General features: G+C 44.9%; 1 protein-coding gene across 1 annotated transcript in view; it reads left to right on the top strand.

The window, feature by feature from the left end:
• Positions 1-24534, top strand: part of LOC126474688 (facilitated trehalose transporter Tret1-like) — a 158628-nt gene that overhangs the window by 118745 nt on the left and 15349 nt on the right. The window contains exons 3-5 of the mRNA XM_050102166.1: positions 3337-3465; positions 3496-3557; positions 13876-14088. Of these exons, the coding sequence (XP_049958123.1) occupies positions 3337-3465; positions 3496-3557; positions 13876-14088 (404 nt within the window). The remainder of the gene's footprint in view (positions 1-3336; positions 3466-3495; positions 3558-13875; positions 14089-24534) is intronic.

Raw genomic sequence — 24534 nt, 5'->3', positions numbered from 1 at the left:
TGTACGACGCCTTCCATCTGTCTTGGAAAACATGTTGGAGATGCGAGGCGATTATATTGAGGGCATGTAATAGGATGAACATCTGTCACTAACGTCTGGTATGTTTTATAGCAGTGTTGGCACTAATTTTCATCCAAGCCATGTAGTTCCCTCACATTTACTCTGCCTCTTCTAGGATTGCAACTATTACATTCTTCTCTAAGTGTGTCATATATCTAGCACGCCAGCTAGAATAATTTAGCCCTGGCTGGCTCTTACGAGGATGTCAATAATTCTGAGAGAATGTCGTCTTCTCCAGGGGCCTTGACTCGATTTACGTCTTTCAGTGGTCTGTCAAATTCTTCTCGCAGTATCATGCCTCCCACCTCATCTCTGTACACTGTACTTTCTCTTCCCTTTCTATAGCATTACCTTCAAGTTCATTCCCCTTACACAGCCCTTCTATATAATCCTTAATCCTTTCAGCTTTTCCTTCTTTCTTTACTGTTTCCTTGCCATGGTCCTGCCTCCGCACTGTCCCTGACCCGTGACAGTACGAGATCCGTGGGATGGGTGAACTTGAATGTTCATTATCACACGTCAGCTTTGACCCAGGATGTGCTAAGTGACGTCGTTTGTTAATTAGATGGAATTTTGAAGCGTCCAGAGAACAGACATTACTTTGGTAGTCCTAGTAACAAGAGAATACTTTGATTGCAATTTATGTGAACTATGAATTATATAAAAATGAATTCCTTTTCGAAAATAAAATTTTTGCCTGCTGTGCTAATTCCTTTTGTCTTTCTGTTCTGCTATCTGACAGAGCGAGTGGCGCAGTCCGGGCATCCTGATTTAGGTTTCCCGTGGTTTCCTTAAATCGCTTCAGGCAAATGCCAGGATTGTTCCTTTGACAGGACACGGCCGACTTTCTCCTCTATCCTTCCCTAATACAATGGGACCGACGAACTCGCTGTTTGGTCCCTTTCCATAAATCAATCACCCAACCAACTGTTATCTGTTTTTGGATTTCTGTACAGTAAACTCGTATGCCATGAATAGCTGGGAGACTCCGAAGGGTAGGTTCAGCAGCCGAATTGGAAAGCTTTTCCCTATCTTTCGCGCCTTAGGCACCTTACTTCCGCGAAGTATAAGCGCTGTGTGCGTAAGTGTAAGTGACGGTGATGGGTGAGTCATGTTCGTGTTGGACATCATGAGGGAAGGGAGAGGGTGAAACCCGTTGACGGTACAAAGTCTATTCGTCTTGAAGAGCACAAAAGGGACCACCGAACTTAACGTTTCCATACGACACTGCACAGAGGTTTGGAACTGAACCGAGGGCGTTTGGCTCAAAGAATGGTTATCAGGGACTCCATTCAACATCTCTCCTCTACCCTCTACAGTGAAGGCAAATAGAAACATATCAAAGCGCATACGGTCACCCACCGAAACACGGACTACGCGCATTGGTGTTTAACTGTGGTGATCTGACGTTGTGTCACTCGGCACGGCGCTCGACTATGTATCGGTAATGGTCCTCAATGTTGAGCTGTAAAGGGCAAATGGTATTTTTGATAGCAGTTACACTGCTTTGTGCTCATTTGGTAGTTTTCTGCATTTTTGGTGTTATATCGTGTTTCTCCGGCTCTTTCGTTCTTGATATTTCACCAGTACTGCTAGGTACTCTAGATTTTAGTTTGTCCCCGTTATAAAACCCCAATTACCCATGTTTGTCCCGTCATCTTCAATATTTATTTTTATGTATTTGTACGATTCTGTATCTGATCTTTTTATTGTCATGGCAAGTGTAATCTTATTGATTGCTAATTTCAAGTCATGTTTGTGTAGGACCTTCCGTCCCTTTACGCCGAACCTGCACCTACCTGTGAACATAGTCCCAGCATATCTTCAGTAGGGAGGCCGAGCGAAACTTACTTTACGTGAACCAGGCTGCAATTAAAGTCACTAAACTACGTTTCGGGAGAAAGTTTTCACACGGAACGAAATTTTGTCGTTAATTAATATATCCCTGAAACTTAGGTGAAACAAGTATCACTGCTTGTCGTAGCACAGTCACTCACAATACCTTTCACTCACGTTAGCAAGTGTATGGTGTTGCATTTCCCGAAAACGTAATAGCTAAAAAAATACGGATTGTTTTTGACTGAGAATCCTCGCCAAATATTAAGTCTGTCGGTACCTAATGCAGTCACAGCTTTTAGCCACCGACCTGCTCACTACTCCACGCGCATTTTATGTCTTTTCTCGTCACAAAATTCACTTAAAAATTCCGAAATTTCTACACACCCATCGGAATAATTATGCCGTCACTTTACCACACTTTTGATGTATGAAACGCTGCTAGACCCGGCAACTTATCGTTTCCATCGGAACTACTACTACACACGTCCGAACTGTTTCATGGCTGGGCTCCGACTCCTCCTCTAGAACACTCTAAGACTTCTCTACTAGCAGAGAAAGGCGCGCGAAGAATATTGCTTTACCATTGGTCAGTTTACTCAACAGCCAATAGCAAAACAACATTCTCCCGCGTCAATCCGCGCTTTTCATCAATAACCAATCGCAAAATAGTAAACCTAACGACTGCACTTTTTACCGACCTAATTATCTAATATGCTGAAGTTTTGTTTATGCATCAAGTTATTTCCTACTGTTATTTATACCTGAATTAACTTTCCCTTTACCATAAAGTTACTTTACAAATCTATTCTACAAAAATCCCCTTTGTCCATATCCATACTGCTTCGAAATGTTCCCACACTAAATCCCACTACACAACTCGTTAAACAATTATCTTCATATTAACCTTAAACCACACTCACGCATCATTCATACTGCTAAAACACATTTATAACATTTTACCTACACAAAAAGACATAACAACACTTTATGAAAATACTAGAACAGTTTATGAAAAACATTCTATTACTTTAGTGCACCCTAGTGGGCACAATCGAAACTAAATCAGTCCCCTATCCAATATTGTCCTCTATCGGCTGATACATAAACTACGTGCGCGTCCAGTCTCGCGTCACCATCTGTCACTATCCAGCTCTGAGACACATCTCCCACTTAACCGCTTACAAGGCAGGATCGGTATACGGCGCTACGCCTCAACCTTAGGATTGGTCAAAACCGACGAGTGATACTGGACGCTATTGTTTATCCCATGTGGTTCATGATAAACCACCGCTGGGATATGGCATACTTGAGATAACTTATGGCCTCTCTTCGTCGGTGAATTGAGGCCATTATCAAGACTAGAGGGTGCGCTTAATTTATTGTGCAAAGTGGGGACTGACGGAGGTGGTGGCTGAGGCCCCGTGCGTTCTGCAACAGGTATACTGTACGTGTACGTGGTGGGGAAGGCGGTGTCGCTGCAGACGCTGGGCCTGGCGTGCGGCGCGGTGCCCGTCGCCTTCACGGTGCTGTTCTTCTTCGCGCCCGAGACGCCGCTCTACCTGCTGGGCCGCGGTCGCCGCGAGGACGCCATCGCGGCGCTGCGCTGGCTGCGGGGGCCGGCCGCAGACATCTCGGGGGACCTCGCCGAGATGGACGAGGTGGGCGCTGTAGTTTCTACTGTAACCTACACCAGTACATTGACACTTACACAATGAGGTGACAAAATTCATGGGATAGCACATATATGCACGCCGGTAGTATTGCGTACAAAAGGTATAAAAGGGCAATACGTACATTGCCGGAGCTGTCATTTGCACTGAGATGATTCGTATGAAAAGTTGTCTGACGTGATTAGGCCAAACGATTGGAATTAACAGACTCTCAACGCGCTAGCTGGAGACGCATGGGATATTCCATTTCGGAAATCGTTAGGAAATTCAATATTCCTAGATCTACAGCGTCAGGTGTGTCGAGAATACAAAATTACGATAGGTGTCCGTAAAATAAGGTTCCCAATTTCTTTCTCAGTGTAAAAGATGTTTATTTCATAAATGCGTACATTTTTGGAAAGCTCAGAATTCAACCTTTTTTTCTACGTAGTCGCCACTGAGGTCAATACATTATTGCATGAGGTGTACGAGCTTTTGAATGCCCGAGTTAAAAAAATCTGCTGCCAAGCCGTACAGATACCTGAGAACCGCTTCTTCCAGCTCTTCTCTGTCGCCGAAATACGTTCCACCCAGGTGTTTCTTCATGTCAGGGAAGAGATGGTACTCACCTGGGGCAAAGTCCGGGCTGTAGGGTGGGTGTTTGACAATATCCCATCCAAATTTTGCGATGAGCTCGTTGGTGGATTTAACTGTGTGCGGTCGAGCGTTATCCTGTTGCAATAGCACCCCCTTGGACAGCATACCCATCCTCTCATTTTGAATTACACGGCGCAATTTTTGCAGTGTCTCGCAGTACCCGGCAGCGTTGATTGTTGTACCGGTGGGCAAGAACTCGCACAACATTACCCTCTTCCTGTCCCAAAACGCTGTTGGCGTCATGGATCACCGAGCGCAGATCACACCTGGCGGGCGAAGCGTGGGGGAGATCCATCACGTACGGTTGCCAAGCCAAGGCTGAGCTCCGCAGGCAGCTCGCTAGGGAGGAGATTTGGAGTGGGGGAACAAAGGTACACTGCAGAATCGCGGCGTCCACCGTTACAGCGCTTTTCAGGACTGTAGCGCCATGGGAACCTTATTTTACGGACAACCCTCGTACATACTACCACTGATAATGCAGTGGCCGATGGCCTTGACTTAACTACCGACAGAAGCAGCCTCTGCGTACGGTTATCAGTGCAAACAGACAAGCAACACTGCGTGAAATGACTGCGGAAATCAATATGGGATGTGCGACGAACGTATCCGTTAGGACAGCGCGAAGAAATTTGGCATTAATTGGCTATGGCAGCGGACGAGCGATGCGAGTGCCCTTGCTAAAAGCACGACATCTCCAGCAGTACCTCTCCAGGGCTTGTGACCATATCGGTTGGACCCTAGACAACTGGAAAACCGCGGCCTGGTCAGCTGAGTGCCGATTTCAGTCGGTAACAGCTGGCAGAATTCGAGTGTGGCGCAGACCCCACGCTTGTCGTGAACAAGACAATGTGCAAGCTGGTGGTGGCTCCATAATGGTGTGGACTGTGTTTACATGGAATGGACTGGCTCCTCTGGTTATGTTCGGCTACTTGAACGGTCATTTGCGGCCGTTCATGGACTTCATGTTCCGAGACAAGGTGGAATTTTTACGGATGACAATGCTCCATGTCACCGGAGCACAGTTTTTTCCGATTGGTTTGAAAAACATTCTGGACAATTCGAGCGAATGATTTGGCATCCAGACCACCTAACATGAATCCCATCGAACGTTTATGGGACATAATCGAGAGGTCACTACGCACAAAATCCTGCGTCGGCAACACTTTTGCAATTATAGACGGCTAAAAAGCCAGCATGGCTCAGTATTTCTGCAGGGGACTTCCAACGACTTGTTGAGTCCATGCCACGTCGAGATGTTGCGCAACGCCGGGGAAAGGGAGGTCCGACATGATGTGAGGAGGTGTGTGTATTGCCCTTAGCAAGTTAGTTTAAGTTATATTTGATGGTGTGTAAGCCTAGAGACTGATGACCTCAGCAGTTTGGTCCCATAGGAAATTACCACAAATTTTCAATTTCTTGATCGGCTGCAGAGAGTGGTTGAAGGACACTGAAACCACCAGTAAGCAGCAAGAAGTTGGACGTTTATACCTTGCCGCTGACCAAAGGGATCAGACTATTACCGGCGAACTGTGACAGATCTGACGACAAATGGCAATGCTGCTGTAGACACAAGTGATTGTGATCATACTGTTCAGCGAACATTGTTGAACATGAACGTGGGGCTGCACGTCACATGACCCCACATGTTCCACGATGACATAATGACATAGTCAATTACGACTGCAGTGAGCACGGTATTGTAGAGATTGGACTGCTCATTGGAAAAGTGTCTCCTTTTCAGATGAATCATGTTTCTCACTACTGCAGGTCGATCGTTGCGTCCAAAAACTTGTCATCCAAGTGTATGGCTGCCATAATCATGCAATGTACCAGGAACACAGGTCAGTGTCGGCAGTATGAGGCCGTCCACCTGAGTTTACATGGAACTTGGGGTAGCAATCGAAGGTACTGTGACACCTGTCGATTACATGATCGTTATGACAGACCACCTGCATCCCTTCCTGCTTGATGTCATGCTCGACAGTGATGGTATCCTCCAGCAGTACAACTATCCATGTCACAAGGCCAGCAATCGTTTACAGTGGTTCAAAATGGTTCAAATGGCTCTGAGCACTATGGGACGTAACATCTGTGGTCATCAGTCCCCTAGAACTTAGAACTACTTAAACCTAACTAACCTAAGGACATCACACACATCCATGCCCGAGGCAGGATTCGAACCTGCGACCGTAGCAGTCGCGCGGTTCCGGACTGAGCGCCTAGAACCGCTAGACCAACGCGGCCGGCTACAGTGGTTCGAGGAGCTTCATAGTGAACTTAGTTTGATGACTTGGCCGCTAAATTCACGTAATCTGAAGGTGATGGAACACATATCTTGGACGCTATCGAGAACCAGCAGCGTGCCCACGAGTCAGCGTTCCATAATTTATGAGAACAGCGTGACCATTGCGTGGACATCTGTTAGCACACACCCCCGCAAACATACCAAGCAGTTGCGGAATCCATGTCAAGAAATATCGTTGCTGTATTGAAAAAAAAAAAAAAGTGTGTGAAATCTTATGGGACTTAACTGTTAAGGTCATCAGTCCCTAAGCTTACACACTACTTAACCTAAATTATCCTAAGGACAAACACACACACCCATCCCCGAGGGAGGACTCGAGCCTACGCCGGGACCAGCCGCACAGTCCACGACTGTAGCGCCTAAGACCGCGTTGCTAATCCCGCGCGGCTGCTGTATTGCGTTCTAAACACGGACACTTACGTTACTTTGCAGGTGGTTATAATGTCTTGGCTCACCAGGATAAAGTCACTATTTCGAGATAATCAGATAATAGCAAAGTCATCGGTTCCACCTCGATTGTTTATTACCTCCCAAGTTTTGTTCATTGTATATCCACAGCTGGCCAGTTTCGGGCTAATATGCACGTTTTCAGTGCAATACGCACATACAGTCAGTGAGAGCTTGTTGATGCATAAAAATATTGGCTCTCAGTATCCAGCATGACGGAGCCGAAAGAACTGTCACGATAATTCCGAATACAGTCATGGTGTTCATACATGTCACTAGTATGTCAGAATGGAATCTTCGTTTTCTGATATATAAACAGAATTTTAATTTATAAATAAAATCGGCAAATACTGTGAATTACTATAAGATATAATAAGTGCTGATATTTGTAAGCTTACAATAAATTGAAATTCAGTTCCATTTTCTCTTTATAAGTGCCTTTCTTAATGTTGCTTACAACATAGTAAATATTTTCCAGTTCCACACTTTTAGAAGGTTAGGTGACCATAACTTTTGTTGTGCACAGCTGTCTACATCATATTTTCCTCGACATCAAAAGACGTGTGGTGGCAGCGCCTTAACCGATTCCGAAAAGTTCTTCCATGACACATTCCGCAAGCTTTTTAAACAATAACGAAAAGTATAATGCTGGCGACAGCGTTAAGTTAGAATCCGGACATATTTTTACTTTCTCTTACAAGGATAACTGAACGAAACATAAGGCTCCAATTTCAGTCCAGATCCTTAGTTGTCTCTCTTGTTCAGAGGTGGACCAGTGGTCCTCACATTGAACAAGCAAGCAACTGTCACCCTCTTTCATGATGTTATCGGTACTGCTGGAGGCAGGTTCCACTTCCCATCCAATGTTATCAAATTGTATCTCAACTGCTTAGCAGCGCCTGTGGTAATATACAGATTATGTGTCTGGGCCCAGAGATTAGGTCTGCTGAAGCCATCCACGGCGCTAAGAAGGATACAGAGAAAGTATTATACTGAGGCGTATTGATGCGGTAAGCACATCAGCGTCTGGTGATTTGTTTTCATAATGGGGCTTCGTCCCCGAAACTTAGTACTTTGTCAAAAGGCAGTCATCTTTTGGCTGAGAAAGTAACAAAGGCACAGAATTGAGAAAATAATTTGTATTTTTTAAAAAGTGCCGTTTATACTTTCGCTTGGCGTGTAAGGCAGTCAGTTCGAAATTCGATCTATTATAGTCCAGCTCTTTCCACCTAAATAGCAAGCGATCTGGTATTGCGGCAGAGCGGGTCCAACTAAGGAATATTTCGCAGGGAATTTCCAGCTTCTGGATTTGGCTTACAACCAATGGAGGTATCCTAGAAAACTTCAGCGTAACGGGAAATTACAGCTATTACAGCTATTATTAATGTATTCCTGGGACAATAGATTCTAGACGAAAATATGAATACTAATGCGTTTTTGAGTATTGTTTTGTGTAATGTGGTGAAATCGATAACTGGTTCGAAATTTGTAGTGTAACTATTCGCACACACTGCATCCACGAGCGTATGTTTAAACAGTAGGGAGATAAAAAACTCAGAGATTGAGAATTTTCAGAGTATGGAACATACAAGAGAGATAAAAAATTAAAAGAGATACCAAATTGTCACAATTATGACGTGAGGTAGAGATATGATCGAACGCCGAATGTGACCTCTTTGAAAGGAAGTGTTCACTTGACTAATGAGAGATCGCCCCGTATATGCACAGATTGTCTCGGTGGAGAGGCAGACATTCAAAGCAGAGATGTCATTGAGTTGTTAAATGACATAGAAAAGGCACACATCTTTACAGTGTTATGGGACAGAACGTCATAACATGCTATGGTGTAAAATACAACGTATGACGAAAAAAGAGCAATACCCTGGAGGGGAGGAGGAAATGATATGAAACTTCACAGGCTGAGTGGCCATTTGATGTTACTTCTGCGATTACAAAATCGGGCAAATTTACGAAGAACTTGGCACTATGAACACACTTATTAGTATTGTGTCTCAACCCCCTCTGACCTGGATGCACGCACTGATTCGTTTGCGAAGGGTGTCATTAAACCGTTGTAACTTCTCCTGAGGCAAGTTGGTCCTCAACTGTTGAAACTGGTCCATAGTGTACTGGATGTTGGCACTCGGACAGTTGTCCAAGTTCATTCCACACGTTTTCTATCGGGGACAGATTTGGGAGCTTGCTGTCCCCGGGAGTACCTCAATATCGCTCAAACAGTTCATGGTGTTGATGAGGTCCCATACTCCGAGGAGCAGAGGGGACGATGCGGGAGACCCGCACCGCCGGACTAGGCAAGGTGCTAGTGGAGGTGGTTTGCCATTGCCTTCCTCCGACCGAAAGGGGGATGAATGACGATGATGAAGACGACACTCAGTCATCTCGAGGCAGGAAAAATCCCTGACCCCACCGGGAATCGAAACTGGGACTCCGTGCGCGGGAAGAGAAAACGCTACCGCAAGACCACGAGCTGCGGACAGACAGTTCATGGAGACATGCGTTATGTGTAGACAAGCATTGTTCTGTAGAAAAGTAGCTCTACAACGCTGCGCATTAGAGGTAACAGGCGAATCGCACGATGTCCGTGGCGTACCGTTGTGCTGTCAGAATTCCCTCAATCGCTACCAGCCGTGATGAGAAGTCTCACCCCATGACACGTCTTCGCTGGTCATCGGGGCTCAGTTCCAAGCGAGACTTACCACTGCAGACAATTCTACTCCATCCAATGAGATTCCAGGCCGAAGACGTGTCTGAAGACGCCCCAGACAGCGGTGCGATACCAACTTGACTGTGGCCTGCCATACGGCCCGCCAATCAGGAGTGCCATTTCACTTCATAACAAGACCCCTTTGGTTGTCATCCACGGCACCATTACAGCACAGCGGTACTTCGACGACATTCTATGCCCCGTTTTGTTGCTCTTGATAGCAAGCCATCGTGGGCTTACATTTCAGCAACAAAATGCCAGCCCGCATGCAGCAAGAGTTTCTACCATTTGTCTTCGTACTTGCCAAACCCTACCTTGCCCAGCGAGGTCGTTGGATCTCTCCCCAATTGAGAACGTTTGGAGAACTATGGGCAAGGCCCTCCAACCATCTAGAGATTTTGATGGGCAACGCCCTCCAACCATCTAGAGATTTTGACGATCTAACTCGGTAATTGGACAGAATTATCCCTGAGGGGGACATCCAACAGCTCTATCAGTCAGTGCCAAGCCGACCAACTGCTGGCATAAAGTTCAGAGATGATTCGATCGTTATTGACTTGCTCAATTTTTGAAGCTCGTTCTCTTGAATAAATCACCCAATTTGCCTGAAATTGTAATCATTTGTTTGTCGCTATGTGTACATCACATCTACCGATTTCCATCCAATTCCGATAATTTTTTCGTGGTGCGTCCTTTTCTTGCCTCAGTGTGTGTTATTCAGTTGACAGAACGTAGTCCATTAACAAGTACACGCAGAATTTCTACACGTATCGGTGTTCCACTTACAAGAATATAGTGAACATTACGTATATACGTTCTCTTGTTATTGTCATTTACAAAGGATGCAACACCATCAAGAAAGAGATGAAGTGCAGAACTGATATTCATCGTGGAACGGAATGCGATGACGTTCGTCAGCAGTACATACTTTCCGTTGACGGCGCCACTCCAAACCCTGTTGTTTGTGTTGTGATGCTAACGACAGCCTACACATGGGATGGTAATTTCACAGTCCGGCTGTTGCTACTCTCAAACCTGTGGTGCGGGATGACACAGAATGTTGCCGGCAGTCCATTACTTGTTCTCGGACGACAGGCGTAGATTAGAAGGGGCTACGATGTGCTTGGAGCACAATACGACGAACCTCCCTTGTGGTGGTCAGGTGTGGCCGACTGGAACCTTGACGACGAGTAAGCCTGCCGTCATGTTCCCGTGCAGTCCAGTTCGGGCCACTGTGACGTCCTAGTGCTCCACAAATCTGGACGAGGCACGATTCGATCAGCCACCCAAATTGAGATCCACAGTCAGGCCCTTTTCGTACTTTCAGATGCTGATAAGGTTGTCTCAGACGAGTACGCAGCGTCTCCGTGTCCTTTGTAGTGATTGCTCAACATGTGACGCTGCCAACGCCACTGGAACTCCTGATAACACAAACAACACCAGTGCACTCTGCTGGTCGTTCTATCTGCCACAGAGAATTGTTTGGTTGGTTGGTTGTTTTGGGGGAAGGGACCAAACAGGGAGGTCATCGGTCCCATCGGGATAGGGAAGGATGGGGAAGGAAGTCGGCCGTGCCCTTTCAAAGGAAGCATTCCTGCAATTGCCTGTAGCGATTTGGGGAAATCACGGAAAACCTAAGTCATGATGGCCTGATGCAGGTCTGAACCATTGTCCTCCCGATCAGTGTGCTAACCACTGCGCCACCAAGATCGGTGGAATTGGAACTTTAGTGACTTACCTATCTGCCGATGGTGTTTAGCTACAATTCCATTGCCTTGTCTTCTGAGTACTTAACTTTTTTTCGTCAGGCAGTGTGTTATGCACTGTAGATGAAATAGCAGTTGTGTTATTTCTTTACTTAGGAAACTGATATTGTGAATGAGCAATTATTTCTAGTTTTTATAGGGAGCAGATCTCCAGCGGTGTAATAGCTTTGCGCTGTGTGGCGTTCTAAATATAGGAAAGTATTTATCGAATATTGTGAAAAATCATAAGTTAACAGAGTAGTTAACCGCTATGTAGAAGTATTTAGTGAGCTCACCAGATAAAAAATTAGTCACCTCAGCGGGCATGTACGGATGAATCGTTAAGACTTTACAGATGGCACAGCGATCGAGTGACGTGCTCAACTCTACGTGCACTGCATAAGGAAATGGCGATCACTGAGACAATGTTTAAAGTGGTCGTTGTACGTAGATATGGGTAAATGTAAGGACGTGACAGAGCTGCAAAAAGGGAGGAATCTAGTTTGGTCGGGCCCAAGGCCAGGTGGTGTGTGAAGTTGCTGCTTTCTTTGGTGTTTCGTGGCGGACTATTCATTGTGTCTACAAGCAGTGGTGTAACAGGGCGTCAGAATTATGGTCAGAAAAGAACCTGACTGAGAGCGTCCGGAGAGACGTTCCACGACTTTTGAATCAAAATCGCTGCCACACCCGACGAGAATTACTGCAGGCAGTCAGTGACGGTTCATCCCACCCTGCTATCGAGAAAATATTGCTACTGGATTTGTACACAATCAACATTCGGAGCTAGTCACTACGTAAGAGACCACTGCTCACCCCTGAATTTGCGCTCTGCCAAAACTACCGCTCAATAGTTTAGGTACACTGCGTAAGTGATGTGAGTGGTAGGATTACAGGTAGTGTTAGTAGCATTGGTAGGGAAACAATCATAAATGAATGCTTGAGAAAGAAGCAACTGGGAGCCGACGACTTCTCTTTGTTTTTTGTTTGTTTGTTTAAGACGTAATTAGAATTGTACATCGTTTAGTGTTAGTCCATTGCCTATTTTGTGTCCTTTCAAAATATAAATTACATTTTGTAAGCAAGAAAAGTTAGTAGATAGCGTAACTTCCGCGCTTTCTTGTAATTGAAGCAATTAAGTTTCGTGCAAGCAGACTTTGCATGCGCAAACATAAAATATGCATGTAATTAATGTTATTTTGTACTCAATGGAACATTCTTAAAAAAAAATGTTCAAATGTGTGTGTGAATTCCTAAGAGACCAAACTGCAGAGGTCATCGGTCCCTAGACTTACACGCTACTTAAACTATCTTATGCTAAGAACAAAACACACATCCATGCCCGAGGGAGGACTCAAACCTCCAGCGGGAGGGGCCGCACAATCCGTGACATGGCGCCTCAAACCGCGTGGCCACTCCGCGCGGCGAACATTCTTCAACACGATCAAAGACAAGACTTCCCTGTTATTATTAATAAATGTGAAAGCTGTTTATAAATAACAGAAACATGTTTTATATAAGCATTCAAGTATTCAAGCCATGTTTAACATGTTTTTTTCGTTTTTTATTTTACCTTTTTTTTGAGGAAATTGCATTTTCCAGCGCCAAATGGTAAGGTATTATCACTTTCTTTTACTTTTGCTACAAAATTTCACCGTTCCGCGTTACAAATCAACAATTTTCGAATAAAACATGAAGCAAATATTCACGATTTCATTTTTGCCATAAATAGTGTTTATTTCTACGTAACAGATTGGAGGATAAGTATTTAGAGCAGAAACGTTCCGTAGATTACGCGGCCCTTTATGTATGCTCAGTCGGTATCGAGACAGTCCACCGCTTCCGGTTTATAGGGGAAACTAGTAAGACACTGATCACAAACGCAAACAAAGCGATTGAAATGAGTAAGGTCCAATAGGTGTACAATACGCCTAACTCACAGGTAACGCGGTTATGATCTAACAGACCAAACCTACTTGGAAAACTTCTGTAGTCTACCCTTAGCTATGATAGCCTACGGTAGTTTTACAACTATGCTCATTCCTGTTTTTCTTGACGACAACAGCAAAGATTATCGGGCAATTTTCTGAATACTCGCTCACCCTATTACATCTCGACTGGCCTGCAAAGTCTCCTGACTTGAACCCATAGGAACTAAGCGGGACATGGAACAGTGGAAAAAGGCGGACACCCGCGTCCCCGCAATTTGGTGGAATTGCGCGATCAAATCCTCAGCGAGTGATTTAACCTGGACGTGACGTATCTGCGCCACCTTGTGGACTCATTTCCTAGTCGAATCCAGGCGGTTATCAAATCCAAGGTTTGGAATTACACCATATTAAAAGATAATTGTAAAGATTTCTCTATGGGTGGCTAATTCTTTTTCGTCTGGTGCGCTTAGTTATTCTACGGTCGCTTCTAGTTACGAGGTGCTGCTTGTATCTTTGGCAGGTGATAACGTCGGCGAAGCAGCGGAAGGGCGGCGTGTTGTCCCTGGTGAGGTCCCGCGCTGCGGTGAAGGGCCTGGCCACAGGGGTGGGGCTCATGATCTGCGAGCAGCTGTCCGGCGTCAACGTCCTCATCTTCTTCTCCGTCAGCATCTTCGCCAGCGCCGGCATCGCCCTCGACGCCAACACTTGCTCCGTCATACTCGGCTGCGTTCAGGTCAGTAGTCTCTTTTCACTGGCTTTTTGCTGGAAGCAGTACGTCCATTTACAAGTGCAACATGGTAATACACCAAAGAAGGGGACGCAGCCATTCTTCTCCACCCCCATCGTTAAGTGAATATTCGGATGGATTCAATTCAGATGTCCTATCAGGCCACACAATAAAAGTTCCTAATACATATCTGAGAAGAAAAAAAACCACTCAGGTTTCAAAGTAGCCGACTTCAGGGAACTTTTCTCGAAATCTTCCACAAACAGGCTGCCTACAACAGATGACATCTGACTCCCTATCGCATCTCCATTTGCCTGCTCACAGAAATGGTCACTGAATAAAAAGCATGTGGCAGTCAGCACATGTGAAGTAGGTTCGTTAATTGAATACCAAACCAAACGTCAATTAACCTTAATGAATCAAAGAAAAGCGAGTGGCTGAGATCAGACTCATTCAAACGCAACCCCCCTTGTCGACGTAAGAAATCCTGCGAGTCCTAATGAGCTCAACGGAATAGCGACATGTTTGGTGTACGATATGTCAGAGTACGAATGTTACAGTAGAAAAAATATGACCCCTTTCTTTGTGAATCTTCGGAAGGCCATTTAATCTAGACGCCACAGAACAACAAGAAATAAAACACTTGATGTAATATCTTGCGATAAGAAACTCTTCTTCGGGAGTGTGTTATCCTTTCTCCCAACACTTTTCGTTGGGTCAACACCGATGCTACGATACGTTGAATCAGGTAGTAAACACTGAATCTTTTGAACGTAGTTCTGCTTGCTTAATACAACTGTGACATAGCCCATGTCCGCGAGTGAGAGAACAATATCTGGATCCACCCTCAGTGAAAGCAGGGCAGCCGTCTGAGCTACTATTAACGTATATTACTTTTGGGCGAACATAGTCCAGTCAACACTTAACATGCGCCTCTCCTAACTTTGTAGTTTAAAAACAGACTTTTCTTGAGAACTTATAAAATAAATAACAAGTAAATACTTTGGCGTTGGTTCAAAATTTAAACTATTCTTCGTCCAAAGCTTTCTCCCCGAGACTGATCACATAGCGTTGAGACGTAAAATGAGACTTCAAGCCACGGAAACGTTCAAACTTCGTCGAAAGCTGGGCAGTTGCAGAACGAAATTCCTTGTCAGACTGCGACCAGAAAGCACTGTCCAGCCGATCCCTGGGTAATGCCGAAATTTTCGAATCAGTCATTAAATGAAACTGAAATAATTCCTTCGAAACAAAATTCAGCTATCGGTGAGTATCGATAACTCTTGACGTTGCTCACATTTGATTGTGCTTTGTTATTTTCCGGCGTATGGTCTGCGTACCGATGTGTCCACTTTCCTAGCATAGCGCTCCCTGCTTGAATTTTTGCCTTGAAAATGACAGGGTTTGCACCATTCTAAATGTTAGCAGTTGTTGAAATCGTCACCATACTGCAGTCCCATACGTTATTTAAATATTTTGTACGTCGGGAGAAATTTAAGCTTAAAAAAAAGTGGTTCAAATGGCTCTGAGGACTATGGGACTCAACTTCTGAGGTCATCAGTCCCCTAGAACTTAGAACTACTTAAACCTAACTAACCTAAGGACATCACACACATCCATGCCCGAGGCAGGATTCGAACCTGCGACCGTAGCGGTCTCGCGGTTTCAGACTGTAGCGCCTAGAACCGCTCGACCAATCCGGCCGGCTTTAAGCTTCAAATTATAGATTTGCATTCGTATTAAATAACTTGCCAGTCAGACACAGTACGACGATTAGAGATGTTACGTATCGGCAGAACTCAATTAGAAGCTTTTGTGGATGATCCTATCGAAATAACGCAGCTACAAAAGAAGATATTCTCTTGATCTATTCGATGGATTCTCATTGTCGATAAACGACAAGTCTACAAGCTTCTGGATTTGTCGCCAGAAAAATTTTGAAGACTATAGTTGTGACTGACACACTGCTCGCCCGGCAAAACCCACAATACTACACGTATTTACATAATGCTACAAAAACAACAGGTATGAACACTCTACATGATTCGCGCTTTTCCACTGATTCCTTCGCGCTGTAAAAAATACCACTTTCATTGCCTTCAGGAAATCTACCTTTGGTTGCACATAAAACTTCGAACGAATGAAACTACACAAACATTACCGCTAGCGTAAGTATTGTACATGAACTGGGTCGAGAATTGCAAAAGATTTTCGGTGATGACGTTAGGGTATTGCTGAGACCATAGATTTTTGGGTTATTTTCATCTTATTCAATGAACTATGAATATTAGCTAGCATTATTTGCTGTTATCCCTATTAAAGCTAACGAGAATATTGACGCTACAATTATTGTTTTGCAGTCTATTTTACACAAAAATCCTTTTTAACTCTCAAAATCAACGTTCCAGCTTATAACTCCGACTGTACTGCTGCAGTAGAAATTCCGAAGCTATTTTCTAAAAGGGCTGTTCAAGCGCCATCAGTTGACGCTTGGTTCGTTAAATTCGTTTAAAGTGTTACGAATTTACTAATTTTTAAAGTAATGAGTAATTCAAAGTCAACATGTAAACTACATCTACATCTACATGATTACTCTGCAGTTCGTAACTGAGTTCCTGACAGAGATTACATCGAGTCACCTTCAATCTATTTCTCTTTCGTTCCACTCTCTAACAGGGCGCGGAAAAATCGAACAGTCATATCTTTCCGTGAGAACTACGATTTCTCTTATTTCATTTTGATGGTCATTCCTCCTTTTGTAGGTAGGCGCCAACAAAAAATTTTCACACTCTGAGGAAGAAGTTGGTGACCGGAGTTTCATGACTAGATACTGCCGCAAGGAAAAATGCCTTAGTTTTAATGACTGCCACGCCAACTCGCATAACTTATCTCTGGCACTTTCTCCCCTATTTCGTGATAATAAAAAAAAGACTTACCCTTCTTGGACTTTTTCGATGTCCGCCGTCAATCCTATCATAGTTCAGAAGAGGGCGGACAAGCATAGTGTAAGTAGTCTCTTTAGTAGGACTGTTGCACTTTATAAGTGTTTTACCAATAATTCGCAATCTTTGGTTTGCTTTCCGCACAAAATTATCAACGTGATGGTACAATTACGTTACTCGTAGGTACAATCCTTAAGTATTTAGTTGAATTTGTAGCGTTTAGATTTGTGCGTTTTATTCTGTAACCGAAATTTAGGGGATTCCTTATAGAAGTCATGCGAATGACTTCACACTTTTCATTATTGAGAGTCAATTGCCACTTTGCGCAGCATAAATATCCCCGAAATTGAATGACTTCACACTTTTCAATATTGAGAGTCAATTGCAACTCTGCGCTGCATACGAATCTCTGGCATAAGTAGTTTTGCAGTTTGCTTCGATCATCCGATGACTTTACTAGTCGGTAAATGACAGTATCATCCGGAAACAATCAGAGAGGTTTCCTCGGGTTGTCTCCTAAATTGTTTATGTAGATCAGGAAAAGTAGAGGGCCTACAACACTACTTGGGGAACGACAGATATTACTTCTATTTTACGCCATGACTTTTCGTCCATTAGTACAAACAGTGTACTATTATATCTACAGAGTGGATGCTTTGTCGTTTTTCCCAGCCTCATTTCTCTCTTTCACGTGGTGCCAATTTGTAATATACACTCCTGGAAATTGAAATAAGAACACCGTGAATTCATTGTCCCAGGAAGGGGAAACTTTATTGACACATTCCTGGGGTCAGATACATCACATGATCACACTGACAGAACCACAGGCACATAGACACAGGCAACAGAGCATGCACAATGTCGGCACTAGTACAGTGTATATCCACCTTTCGCAGCAATGCAGGCTGCTATTCTCCCATGGAGACGATCGTAGAGATGCTGGATGTAGTCCTGTGGAACGGCTTGCCGTGCCATTTCCACCTGGCGCCTCAGTTGGACCAGCGTTCGTGCTGGACGTGCGGACCGCGTGAGACGACGCTTCATCCAGTCCCAAACATGCTCAATGGGGGACAGATCCGGAGATCTTGCTGGCCAGGGTAGTTGACTTACACCTTCTAGAGAACGTTGGGTGGCACGGGATACATGCGGACGTGCATTGTCCTGTTGGAACAGCAAGTTCCCTTGCCGGTCTAGGAATGGTAGAACGATGGGTTCTATGACGGTTTGGATGTACCGTGCACTATTCAGTGTCCCCTCGACGATCACCAGTGGTGTACGGCCAGTGTAGGAGATCGCTCCCCACACCATGATGCCGGGTGTTGGCCCTGTGTGCCTCGGTCGTATGCAGTCCTGATTGTGGCGCTCACCTGCACGGCGCCAAACACGCATACGACCATCATTGGCACCAAGGCAGAAGCGACTCTCATCGCTGAAGACGACACGTCTCCATTCGTCCCTCCATTCACGCCTGTCGCGACACCACTGGAGGCGGGCTGCACGATGTTGGGGCGTGAGCGGAAGACGGCCTAACGGTGTGCGGGACCGTAGCCCAGCTTCATGGTGACGGTTGCGAATGGTCCTCGCCGATACCCCAGGAGCAGCAGTGTCCCTAATTTGCTGGGAAGTGGCGGTGCGGTCCCCTACGGCACTGCGTAGGATGCTACGGTCTTGGCGTGCATCCGTGCGTCGCTGCGGTCCGGTCCCAGGTCGACGGGCACGTGCACCTTCCGCCGACCACTGGCGACAACATCGATGTACTGTGGAGACCTCACGGTCCACGTGTTGAGCAATTCGGCGGTACGTCCACCCGGCCTCCCGCATGCCCACTATACGCCCTCGCTCAAAGTCCGTCAACTGCACATACGGTTCACGTCCACGCTGTCGCGGCATGCTACCAGTGTGAAAGACTGCGATGGAGCTCCGTATGCCACGGCAAACTGGCTGACACTGACGGCGGCGGTGCACAAATGCTGCGCAGCTAGCGCCATTCGACGGCCAACACCGCGGTTCCTGGTGTGTCTGCTGTGCCGTGCGTGTGATCATTGCTTGTACAGCCCTCTCGCAGTGTCCGGAGCAAGTATGGTGGGTCTGACACACCGGTGTCAATGTGTTCTTTTTTCCATTTCCAGGAGTGTATGTTTTCATTAATATGGATTTTACTTATGTAGCAGTCGTATAATGATTTTCGAATTCTGTGTTTACTCTGTGACGGCACTGTCACACAGCGCATGGGACAGCAACGGCACTCGCCCGATGAAACCTACTCACTATAGTCCTTCAGACTACCTACTGTCCTTACGACAAACCACCTGTTTTGTGCCCTGCATATTCTGCAAATAGCAGAGCTCGGTATGTCGCCCGCTGGTCCGACAGCTTCAACCGCCACCTTCTCATGAGCTCTGTCGTCTCCCAGTACATACGTTGAAGAGCAAAGGAAACTGGCACACCTGCCTAATATCGTGTAGGCCCCCCCGCGAGAACGCAGAAGGGCCACAACACGACGTGGCATGGACACGACTAATGTCTGAAGTAGTGCTGGAGGGAATTGACACAATGAATCCTGTAGGGCTGTCCATAATCCGCAAGAGTACGGGAGGGTTTGAGGTCTCTTTTGAACATCACTTTGCAAGGCATCCCAGATATGTTCTTGTCTGGGCAGTTCGATGGCCAGAGGAAGTATTGAAATACAGAATAGTGTTCCTGGAGCCACTCTATAGCAATTCTCGACATGTGGGGTGTCGCATTGTCCAGCTCTAATTGCCCAAGTCCGTCGGAATGCATAATGGACATGAATCAGTCAGGATGCTTACGTACGTGTCGCCAGTCAGAGTCGTGTCTAGACGTATCAAGGGTCCCATATCACTCCAGCTGCACACGCCTCACACCGTTACAGAACCTCCACCAGTTTGAACATTCCCCTGCTGAAATGCAGGTACCGTGGATTCACGAGATTGTCTCCATAACCGTACGCGTCCATCCGTTCGACAAACTTTGAAACGAGACTCTTCCGACCAGGCAACATGTTTCCAGTCATCAACAGTCCCTTGTCGGTATTGACGGGCCCAGGCGAGGCGTAAAGCTTTGTGTCGTGCAGTCAACAAGGGTACAGGAGTGGGCCTTCAGCTCCGAAAACCTATATCGATGACGGTTCGTTGAATGGTTCGCACGTTGACACTTGTTGATGGCCCAGCATTGAAATATGCAGCAATTTGCGGAATGGTTGCACTTCCGTCACGGTGAACGATTCTCTTCCGTCGTCGTTGGTCCCCTTCTAACAGGATCTTTTTCCGGCCGCAGCGATGTCGGATATATGATATTTTACCGGATTTCTGACATTCAAGGTACACTCGTGAAATGGTCGTATGGAAGAATCGCCACTTCATCGCCACCTCGGAGATGCTGTGTCCCATTGCTCGTGCCCTGACTATAACATTACGTTCAAACTCACTTAAATCTTGATAACCTGCCATTGTAGCAGCAGTAACCGATCTAAGAACTGCATCAGAAACTTGTCTTATATAGGCGTTGCCGATCACAGCGTCGTATTCTGCCTGTTTACGTATCTCTGTATTTGAATACGCATGCCTGTACCAGTTTATTTGGCGCTTCAGTGTACATTACATTATTATATATTCAAGAATTCTTCTGTGGAGTAGGTATTGTTATGAAGGTATGACTTCAGCTTGGGTTCTAAGTCATTTTCGTCAAATACAAGATCATTGGCACTACTTTGTAAGTGGTCAATGCTCTTTATGAAGACACACCTACCTGCGTTCCGCGCCATAGTAGCGCTAGTGATGGACGGTGTTCAGTCATTCACCGCCAGCAATTATTTCAATGGGTGTTACTGTTGTTTTCGAACTACGATTGATTGTTGACAACGAAGCTTATAAGGGAATAAACGTAGTGGGAAACTGTCCGAGAAGTTCTAATATGGTAACCTCATATTATTTAGTCTTGTTGCACGCTTCTGTGCAAGAAACACTTCTGTCCTAAACGAAGAGTTGCCCCAGAATGTGATGCCGTAAGACATTATGGAATAAAATAAGGAGAAATAACGAAGGTTTAGGACATTTTTATCTTCAAAGCCTATTATTATGCGTAATGCAGAAGTTGCAGTGCTCAGGCCTAGAAATGATCTGTAACGTGAGTGCCGGCTGCTGTGGCCGAGCAGTTCTAGGCCCTTCAGTCCGGAACCGCAACGCTGCTCCGGTCGCAGGCTCGAATCCTGCCTCGGGCATGGATGTGTGTGATGTCCTTAGGTTAGTCAGGTTTAAGTAGTTCTAAGTATAGGGGACTGATGACCTCAGATGTTAAGTCCCATAGTGCTCAGAGCCATTTGAACCATTTGTAACGTGAGTTCTGGCTTTCGTCAGTGTCATCATCTATCAATATAGAAAGCTTTCTTTCGTTTATTGGTTTTCCCTCGAGAATTAATTATAATGATGTTGTCGGTTATTACTTTTCAAGAAGGTCATACTGCATGCACCCAAAGTGTTTCCTAATTGTAGGTAAGACTGACGTCAGCGATATAGACATGTAGTTATAAGAAGTATTGTTAGACGACCCCTGTTGATAACGGGAATAACGTGCGCCTTTCTTTCCAAAACGACATAAAAATAATTTAGGGCGTACCCCAAGGGTGTTTTATAGGACCATATTTTTTACAATATTAAATGATGTAGTGGATGGCGTTGAAAGCTCCAAGAGGCTACTGGCTGATGACGCTGTCATATGTAGAAAGTCGCAGCGCTTGAACGGACTGAAGGAAGATCTCCTAAGGTATAACATAAACAAATCTAACATATTTTGCATAAACAAACAGAAAGAACTGTTATTGCGTTGTTAAATAATAGCCTATAGATCATTGGAAGCAGTCGTATTCATTAAATATCTGAGAGTACGCGTATGAAGCAGTTTCAAGCTGAACGACTACATAATCTATGTTCATATGTGTGTGAAATATTATGGGACTTAACTGCTAAGGTCATCAGTCCCTAAGCTTACACACTACTTAACCTAAATTATCCTAAGGACAAACACACACACCCATGCCCAAGGGAGGACTCGAACCTCCGCCGGGACCAACCACACAGTCCATGACTGCAGCGCCTTAGACCGCTCGGCTAATCCCGTGCGGCGACCACATAAAACTAACCGCGGGAAACGCAGTTGCCAGACACGTACATCGGAAGACTCTTCAGGAACTGTAGTCCATCCACGAAGGACGTTGTCTAATATGTACGAGGGGATGTTTAATAAGTAAGGCAACACAATTTTTTTCTGAAAGCAAGCTTGTTTTATTCGGATTACAACACACCATATTATTCCCCACTCTTTTGGCTACAAAACCCTATTTTTCAAAAATAATCTCGGTTTAATGCAATGGCCTTATGTCACCTTACTGGGAGGGCCGCATGGTATCACTCTACTTGGCGATGTCGGAGCCAACGTCCTGCTGCATCAATTACGTCCCCATCATTCACGTAATACTTCCCGCGAAATGAACCCTTCATTGCGCCAAACCCATGGAACTCATCACAGATGGTCCTTAATGTTCTTTTATGGTCTTTTGTTGGGTGGCGAGGAACCCAGCTGGCAAACACCTTTGATTACCCCAGCACTTCCAACAACGACGTCCAGTTGTCCAGTTGTGCAGCGTGGTGTTGGGTTGAGATTCTCAAATGAGAGTGTCCGCACGTTCCAGTATTTCAAAAGTCACAGCTGTGGGCGGCTGGTCGGCACGCATGGCAACGGACACGTTTGGGCGACCTTGTTGCGACAATGACAGATGCCTCGCCCAACGACTCGCAGTGCTTTTGTTCACAGCCAGGTCCCTATAGACGTTCTGCAGGCACCTATGAATACCTGCTATGCTTAGGTTTTCCGCCAAAAGAAATTCAATGGCAGCTCTCTGCTAGGAACGCACCTCCGTTACAGAGGCCATTTTGAAGGCTACGTGTAGCGCCGCGACCTATAGGAATTCCATAGGACTATGGTGCTGAAACGGAAATATCCACGATGTTTCACAACAAATTCTGTGTTTTTTCAACCGAAACTGGTCAGAAAAAAATGTGTTGCATTACTTGTAGATCGTCGTTCCATATAATTTTAATCTTTATACCGACGTACTATTAAAAATAAATTTAGTACTTTGCGAACATGTAAGGTATACATTATGTATTGTATACATGCATTATATATTATATTACATTATAAAATGAAGCATTATAAAATGAAGCAGGCAAAAAGGAATACAAAAGTCTCAAAAATGAAATCGACAGTAAGTGCAAAACGGCTAAGCACGGATGGCTAGAGGACATCTGTAACGATATAGAGGCATATATCACTAGGAGCAAGATAGATACTGCCTACAAGAAAATTAAAGAGACCTTTGCAGGAAAGAGAACCACTTGTATGAATATTAAAAGCTCAGATGGAAACCCAGTTCTAAGCAAAGAAGGGAAAGCAGAAAGGTGGAAGGAGTATATAGAGGGTCTCTACAGGGGCGATGTTCTTAAGGGCAATATTATGGAAATGGAAGAAGATGTAGATGAAGATGAAATGGGAGATACGATACTGCGTGAAGAGTTCGACAGAGCACTGAAAGACGTAAGTCGAAACAAGGTCCCGGGAGTAGAAAACGTTCCATTAGAACTATTGATAGCCTTGGGAGAGCCAGTCCTGACAAAACTCTACCATCTGGTGAGCAAGATGTATGAGACAGGCGAAATACCCTCAGACTTCAAGAAGAATATAATAATTCCAATCCCAAAGAAAGCAGGTGATGACAGATGTGAAAATTACCGAACTATCAGTTTAATAAGTCACAGCTGCAAAATGATACGCGAATTCTTTACAGACGAATGGAAAAACTGGTAGAAGCCGACCTCGGGGAAGATCAGTTTGGATTCCGTAGAAATGTTGGAACACGTGAGGCAATACTGACCCTACGACTTATCTTAGAAGATAGATTAAAGAAAGGCAAACATACGTTTCTAGCATTTGTAGACTTAGAGAAAGCTTTTGACAATATTGACTGGAATACTTTCTTTCAAATTCTAAAGGTGGCAGGAGTAAAATACAAGGAGCGAAAGGCTATTTACAATTTGTACGGAAACTAGGCGGCAGTTATCAGTGTCAAGGGGCATGAAAGGGAAGCAGTGGTTGGGAAGGGAGTGAGACAGGGTTCTAGCCTCTCCCCAATGTTATTCAATCTGTGTATTGAGCAAGCAGTGAAGGAAACAAGAGAAAAATTCGGAGTAGGTATTAAAATCCATGGAAAAGAAATAAAAACTTTGAGGTTCGCCGATGACATTGTAATTCTGTCAGAGACAGCAAAGGACTTGGAAGAGCAGTTGAACGGAATGGACAGTGTCTTGAAAGGAGGGTATGTGATGAACATCAACAAAAGCAAAACGAGGATAATGGAATGTAGTCGAATTAAGTCGGGTGATGCTGAGGGAATTAGTTTAAGAAATGAGACACTTAAAGTAGTAAAGGAGTTTTG

This window comes from Schistocerca serialis, chromosome 4 (assembly GCF_023864345.2).
Source record: "Schistocerca serialis cubense isolate TAMUIC-IGC-003099 chromosome 4, iqSchSeri2.2, whole genome shotgun sequence".
Classification (NCBI taxonomy): domain Eukaryota; kingdom Metazoa; phylum Arthropoda; class Insecta; order Orthoptera; family Acrididae; genus Schistocerca; species Schistocerca serialis.
The sequence above is the reverse complement of the archived record's forward strand: the minus strand, read 5'-3'. Positions and strand labels throughout refer to the sequence as shown.